Below are 7,884 nucleotides of genomic sequence, written 5' to 3'. Positions count from 1 at the left end.
TGTTTTCACGTACATGAATGTCCTTCTGTCTGACTGATCTGCATTGAAGTTCAGGGTCCAGGAGGTTCTGGGTTTGGGAGTCTTTAGTTACCGTTTCAGCCACCAGGTGGCAGCACTGCGTCACCCGAATCTCAGCTGCAGGTTTGGAGACAGAAATTCAGTTCTGTCTGTCAAACGTCTGCTGGACTGAGGTGGTTCTGCTCCAGTGGACCTCAGGATCCTGTTTTGAAGGTCTTCAGTCAAAGCTCAGGGTCCTGTGAACGTACGGCGCACAATCATCATTTTCAGATTCAGTTCCAGATTCTGGCTCCTCGGAGACAGAAACTCTGTCTAATTCAGCAGAGCATCTCACTCCGCCTCTGATGGTTCTGTGGACAGCCTGAGGGGATCGGTGTGTCGTCTGGGTTTGGGTCGCGATCAGAAACACTGGTAATGACGCTCTGCCCCCAGCGGGGCAAAGATAATGTGGTTCATAAACGCCACAGGGGCAGGAAGATGAGTGTCCGCTGGAGCAGAAAGATGAAGGAGGAAGACGCCGCTGGATGTCGGGGTTGGAGAATTGTTAATCTGATCCGTTCTGCAGTTTGGTTCAACTTTAACAGAAAAATAGATAAATAAAGATAACTGAATTCTTAATTGTGAAATCCCAGGATTGAAATATAACAGAAAATCACCTGAAAAGTAACGTCTAAATACTAAATTCTTTGTTTTAATTCTACATTCTAAGACAAAAAAAATCCCAAAACTAAGTTAGTTTGGGCAAAATAAAAAGCTTAAAGCCCAAAATAAAAACGAAGTTTAGCTTCACACACAAAAGAAGTTTGTACAAACATCCACCTCCTGTGTGCAAAAATAACAGGACGCTGGTTTTAAAAAGATTTCTGTCCTGTCGGTTCAGCTGGACGACACAGAAACAGCAAAACTGAAAACGCAGAGTGGTGCGATGAGTTAAAGCCAAAAAAAACAACGTAGAGCTGCACAGAAAAGAGAAGGAATTGTGTGCAAATATTAAAAATAAATGAGAATAATAAATGAGAAATTATATAAAAATTTCCTTGGCATTGGAGGATGTTTTTGTTCGCCACGCCCACATTCCTCACATGTTCACATTGTATGTTCCTGTTGTTTTGTTCATGTGATACACTTCCATGATTTTCCAGAAAAACCTGTGCGAACAGCGGAGAACATTTCCAAACTTTAACCCAACACTCTTCCCAATTAGCTTCCCGATGATGGTGGAGGAGTTAGGAGGCGGCGCATCAACATCTGCAGAAGGTACCAAAGGGGGGGATTCAAGATGGTGGTCCCCTCTGAAGGTCAAAGGTCAATGAAACGTTGGTAGTAGGCCTAACCGGGTGGTGTGTGTGTGAACTTTGCTTGAACATTTGGTTATTTCTCGTACTGTAAGACAGGAGATCTGTGAAAAGGATCTGGTCCTTCCGTCCAGAACTGCTGCTGCTGCAGGACTGAACCATTTCCCGCTTGGAATGGTTCCTTCCATCCGCACCGACAGTCAACAGGAAGAAGATCTTCTCAAAAAAGACGCACGGACACACGGACACATTAAATATAAATCATTTTATAATATACAAATTTTACAGATGCAACCAAAGGAAAGCTGACACACTGATGACGAAACGTTCTCCCATCTGGAAGGCGGCGGCGGCGGCGGCGGCGCATGATCAGAGGTCCCCAACATTCCTGATAGGAGAAACTTCAGACACAGAATCCCAGAATACCTGTGAGCGCCCAGAAGACCGCCCACTGCCATGTTCACAGCACAGAGAGGAAATGAGCCGCCATGTTTGTTTACGGCGGCGCCGGACGTTTGAGCTGAGAGGAGACACGAGGAGACGTTCAAGCGCCTCCTCATTCCCGCCAACACTGCTCCTGCACCTGCGTCCGCTCTGAGAGTGGACACTAAAATGTCCCGCGAACCCTGAAGGGGACTGAGAGGGGGGTTGCTGTGGGATTGTGGGGCAGATGGCGTCCTAAACGCCACGGCGGCAGGAAACACAAACCAACTCCTCCTTTATCTGTGTTTGTAGAATCCTGATTCTACAATATTAAATTCTACAAATATTAAATAATATTTAATAGTTGAGCTTAAAATGTCCTTTCTGAGTCTTTATTTCTCTTTGTTTTCCTCGTCTGAGCTGGAATCTGGATCTAAACTGGACGGCTGGACAGGTTTACGGGTATGAGGGGCTGTAAGCTAGCAGGTAGGAGTGTAAACAAAGGGATGATGGGAAATCAGCGGATCGTTACTTCCGCATCAACAGTCCCGCCCACAGGAACTATGTCTTAAAAAACGGCTTAAATTTTTAAAATTTGGGTTAAAAACAGCATCATCAGGATTAAAAGAAGACAGGAAACACTTTGAAAATAGATCAGAAGATGAACTATTTGAAACAGGATTTCTGTAATAGTGATGCGTGTCTTTGTTAGATCTGAACAAAAACAAGCTGAAGGCAGCTTTCCCTGATTATTTTAAGCCTTTCTAGGAAAATTTTACATAAAATGTATATTTTGGTTATAGTCATGTAAATATTTAACTACCGGTTTTAATTAACTTTGAGAAACCCCCTTTTTGTGTCCAGATTTAGTCAAATTTCCGGTGAAAAAAGGATCAAATATCCACAATATTTCCTGGTTCATCACATTTCAGTGTCATCAGTCCATGACCCTTCTCTGACCCTCGACCTCCTCAGTGATGACTTCATGCGCCGCCGCCGTGCATTCAGAAGGGCCGTGCCTCCCCCTCAGCGGTGAAACCGACCCCAGGAGGAGGAGGAGGAGGCGCCGTTCCAATGGTCGTGAGCTTCAGCGGAGGCGACGCAAAGCCCCCAGCAAAGTAAAAAACATAAAACATTCACAACGAAGTCCAAAAACACAACAGCTTCATGAAGGGGGGGCACAGCCCCGCCCCGCCCCCCCAGCTCTGAACTCCAGCGATAAAAGAGCAACGGCAGCCAAAGCCCCCTGTGGGACGATAAGGAACACAGAACATTTAGATCACCAAACGCCTCTAGCGGACACGTCTAACGGCGGACTGAAGCCATTCACAGGACACGGCTGGACGGTTTCAGCAGCTACTCTACGCACGAAAACATTCGCCTTCAGACACTCAAGCAAATCTCTGTGGCGACAGACTGGACCGTTTATGTCCAGGGAGCAGAATTTCCCATCATCCTCTGCTGTAAGGACAGCTCTCTGATAGGAGAAGTCCTTGACGTGTTGAGGTGTCTCGTTGTCGATACCTGCCCCCCACCCGACCCAAGAAAAGTGATTATAAATGCATGATTACAGGCAGAGCCCCCGCTGGTAAAATCCATTAGCCAGCCACTTGGAGCTGTGCGCCGGGAATGGCGCCACCTGCCTCCCGCCGGGACGTCCGCCCCCCCAGGCGCCCTCAGAGCCGGAGGTAACAGAACCAAGATCTCCGTGACGGACCCAGACAGGCACTGTCAGTTGTTCCTACAAACGTCCGTTTCAGCTGCTCTCACTGAAAAACTGCATCAACGTTTATCTCTGCCAGTTTCAGGAAAAACTATGGCAGGAAAAGAAGTCCAAAATAATGAGTTACTGTTTTCACGGTGTTGAGAAAAGGGCTAAAGCGCAACGGTTAGGTTCCCACAGAGGTATTACCAATATGGCAGTCTCTAGTAAGAAAAAAGCTAGAAATCCTCATCAAATATCTATAAAACTGTTTCTTACATGGTTGCTATGGAAACCGAACGATTTAGTTTGAGATAAGGGAAGGAAACTTGGTGGACATATTAACCAGCTCCAGTGAAGCGTAAAATCATATGGTTGCTATGGACCTCAACAATTTATAAGGTTTCTATTTTGAATCAAAGGCTGGTTTAGAATGGTCCGGGCAATTCAGGTGAGTGTTTGCACTCAAAGTGGGGCCATCGCGGCGCATGTGGGGTGTACACCTTATGCAAAGTTTGGCGTCATAGTAGTGTGACTACAGCAAAAGTGAAGCTATCGACAACAACGGAGGTCAACCAGATGCTTTTTTTTTTATTCTTAGATTTTGGTACTTCGTATCTATTTAAAGGCGTTTGAGAGAAGATTGCGGGCGGCAAAGAGGAATACAGACGAAAATGTTGCAGCTGGTTCGACCTTCTGCCAATCAACGGGTTTCATTGTGTGATGACAGTAGTTCCACCCCAACCTTTCCAATTTTCTATGGACATACAACCAACGGGGTTCCAAAGACGGTACGCTTTGGACCGGCTTAATGAGTCCATTTTATAATGGAAACACTCAAAATATAGGATCGGTCCGGAACGTACCGGACCGCTCAGTGGAAACGAGGCTTTAGTGGGATTCTGCTGTAGTAGAACTGGAGGAATGGCTACTTCTTTCTGATGGTAGCTTTAGACGCCTGCCAGCATCAACCGTTGTCATGGATACCGCTTTACATTGTTCCCAACTAAATCTGAGTCTGTGTGACTTTTTCAAGCGATTCTCAAATCCTTAATATTTCAAGGCGGTGAACACATTTTTAACACGTCGGACAGATTTCCATCCATATGAAATATTTACAGAATATTTCTGGATAAAGTAATTCAGGGGAAAATGAGTTTTTAGTTATGACTCATCACTTTAGCTATGCTTTTTTGTCCTCTCTCCACATTTTACATGCACTCTGCTAAACATCTCTGACAGAGAAATTGGTCTTCGGTGGTCCTGATTTAGAGACAGTAGCTTCTTATTTTGACTCCCAGGAGAAAAGAAAAGAGGCAGAAACGAACTTCCTCATCGGCGTGTATGAAACTCAACTGAAAGGTGTGCCTTGGCTTTGAGGTGCAAACATTCAGTGGAACTTCCTCCGTCTCTGACTTGGCTTTGAAAGCGGAACATTCTGGATTGAAGGTGAGCTCTCTGCTCGCCACCGACGCCCGGTGAGGAGCTCTCTTTGAAGCACTTGGCGGCTTAGAGCTCAGCATAAAAAAGTAACTTCCTCCCACTTTGGATTGCCTGTCGCAACAAACGCCCTCCCCGCCTCCTCCACTTCTGTCCTGGGGGAGGAGTCGGGCCTGCGTCCAGCCAGAGCTTTATCTGTATGGAAGTCCGTGGCGAAGCCAGGAAGGCGTCATCCTTTAGCTCACCGGCGCTGAAGGGGATCTAGCGCCCCTTTGTGGTTGAACAAGTAATTCTATTCCTTCTTTCTCCTCAGGAGGAGAAAAAGTCGATCAAACCGAGTTCTCCAAGAACCTGCCGGATCTGCTTCCTTTCCTTAGCAGGTGGCTGCAGGAGCAGGCCTCCATGGGTTCCTCCCCAGCATCTGCTGGTACATTCAGCGTGCGTGGTGGTACAGTGGACCGCGCCTAGCAAAAAAACCTTCAGAAGGTCTTTGGGGATCAAACATGATGGATGGATGGATGGATGGAGGCGGGGCACTGCAAAAAGGAGCTGATGAGGACCACGCCGGAAAAAAAACAGTCAGGAGGGAAAGTGGGAGGAGCTAGGCATGCAGCTCAGCCACTCCCTCCACCTTAAGCTCCGCCTCCACAGAATCTCCTTTCCTGCTTTCAATCTCTTCACGTTCCTTTTCCTCCTCTTCTCCTTCTAAGCCGTTTTCCATCACGATCTCCTCGTCTTTGGTTTCACTCTGCTTTTCAACTGTTGCCACGGTTTCACTCCTCTCCTTCAGCTCCTCCCCCTCCAGCGCCACGGTTGCGACTTCTTTCTCCACTTCCAGGCTGTTTTTCTCGTTTCTGCTTTCAGTCTGTCTGTCCTCCTGCGACTCCTCTGCTCCTCTGTGAGTTTCATCCGCCTCGGCGGTGGCGGCGGCGTTCGCCGTTTCAGCCTCCTTCTTGCCGTCTTCCTGCTTTCCTGTGTTGTTGGAGCTCTTAGGATCTTCAGCGTCCTTCTCCCCTTTAGTCCTCTTCCTCTTGTTCTTTGCAGAGTCTTTGGTGCTGTTCTTGTTGGACTTGCTTCGGGTCTTGAAGATTAATTTCTGAAACAACAAACTGTTAGTTAACGAGGTTTAAACGACTTGTAGCTGCATGTTATTGATTTATATCTGTTTCTTTTTAGTTAGTAATAGATCATTAACAAGCTGTTAGTTAACAGCTTTGAAATGACTATGTGAGATGACATAGAAATGTACCTTATTAGAGCACAATAATGCATGAAAAAGACTTTAGCTAATGAGTCATACATGACTTTATAACTTTTTTATTGTTTTTTTAACTATGGCTTATTAATTAGTAATAGATCATGAATAAGATGCTAGTAAATTACAAATAATTTAATAATAGTTTACACATATCAACAATCACATATGAATTAACTGTCAGTGAATGAGGAACAGTTGGATCTTCAGAATACCAATAACTAATAACTAATCATTAACTAAAACATAAACTCACACTAATTTCTTATTGACCAACTCCTGGTCTCTAAAAATGTCTTTTGAGTAACATAAGTTGGAAAAGTTTTGATCCCTAATGCCAGAGAAAGTTCAAGGTGCAGAAATGTGATCTTCAGGTGTTACCAACATCTGCAGGAGAAGACAGGACTGATGGAGGAACTCGAGGAGGAGGTACCTTTGATTCTCTCCTCTTTCGGCTCAGGACGGGTCTCTGCAGGAACACGATCTGTTTGGTGGACAGACTTCCGTCACTAAAGGGTTTGGAAAAGAGAAAAAAGTCACAAGTTGAGTCCGGTACGTAGACGTAACCTGGTGTTTGAGGACGGAACTGAAGAAATGTTCAGGGTGAGAAAAAGTCCTGACCTGGGATCTTAAAGCTTTTCTGTTTTTACATGATTCATGCATGTTGTAAAAATAGGAGATCAAGTCCTCTGGGAGCATTTCCTAATTTATGGTTTTGTTCTTTAAAGAAAAACGCGCTGCCATCCCTCACAGTAAACTCCTCCGGGTAAAATCCTGCCACACCAGGCTGTCGCTGAGGCCATCCATCAAGATAATCAAATGACTGCTGCTGCTTCACTCTCTTATCTGACAGATTAAGGAGAAAGACTCGTATTTGTAGCTCCACCTCTCCTCCGCAGTCATCTGTCAGTGTCGTTTCTTTCCTCTCATTGTGAAGAAAACGCTCTTTCCTTTTCAGTTCCTCAAATATAATCCCCCACGTCACACTCCTGCTTCTGAGAGGGATAATCTGCACCAGCTCTGACAGATTTATGGAGGCAGGAAATGCAGATGTCGTTCGCACAGACTCACATCGCGTGACCGTTTCCTTCCACCTAAACAGCTGCCAGTTTAGGTTTCAGCGCCCATCTCCTCACTTCTGACAGCTCTGTTAGGGGTTTTTTGTGGGGTTTCCTCCGTTTCCGCCGCCGTCAGCTTCAAACCCGACACAGATGAGGGTCCGAAGCTTCTCAAAGCTTGGCGGCCCGGTTCACCTCTCTCAAAACGGTCGGCTTACGATGGCTGCAGAGCCCGGAAAGCCCGCCGCAAATCTACCCCCTTCTGAACACGGACAGAGCTCTCCATCTAAAGCCCTCCAAAGCCCACCAAGCTTCCCTTCCTTCCTTCCTTCCTTCCTTCCTTCCTTCCTTCCTTCCTTCCTTCCTTCCTTCCTCCCTTCCTCCCTCCCTCCCTCCCTCCCTCCCTCCCTCCCTCCCTCCCTCCCTCCCTCCCTTCCTTCCTTCCTCCCTCCCTCCCTTCCTCCCTTCCTTCCTCCCTCCCTTCCTTCCTTCCTTCCTCCCTTCCTTCCTTCTTTCCTTCCTCCCTCCCTCCCTTCCTTCCTTCCTTCCTTCCTTCCTTCCTCCCTCCCTCCCTCCCTCCCTCCCTCCCTCCCTCCCTTCCTTCCTTCCTTCCTTCCTTCCTTCCTTCCTTCCTTCCCTTCTCCCTCCCTCCCTCCCTCCCTCCCTCCCTCCCTCCCTCCCTCCCTTCCTTCC

General features: G+C 46.8%; 1 protein-coding gene across 4 annotated transcripts in view; it reads right to left on the bottom strand.

Moving 5' to 3' along the window:
* Positions 1 to 2,649: 2,649 nt before the first annotated feature.
* rftn1 (raftlin, lipid raft linker 1) overlaps positions 2,650 to 7,884 on the bottom strand; it is a 262,707-nt gene continuing 257,472 nt past the window's right edge. For all 4 annotated transcript variants that reach the window (XM_023964740.1, XM_023964742.1, XM_023964744.1 and 1 more), the window contains 2 exons: positions 6,567 to 6,642; positions 2,650 to 5,974 (listed from right to left, as the gene is read on the bottom strand). In XM_023964740.1, coding sequence (XP_023820508.1) covers positions 5,480 to 5,974; positions 6,567 to 6,642 — 571 coding nt within the window. In that variant the 3' untranslated portion in view covers positions 2,650 to 5,479. The remainder of the gene's footprint in view (positions 5,975 to 6,566; positions 6,643 to 7,884) is intronic.

The sequence above is a fragment of the Oryzias latipes genome, chromosome 16, assembly GCF_002234675.1.
Source record: "Oryzias latipes chromosome 16, ASM223467v1".
Taxonomy (NCBI): Eukaryota; Metazoa; Chordata; class Actinopteri; order Beloniformes; family Adrianichthyidae; genus Oryzias; species Oryzias latipes.
Note: the sequence above shows the minus strand (reverse complement) of the source record. Positions and strands in the feature narration are given on the sequence as shown.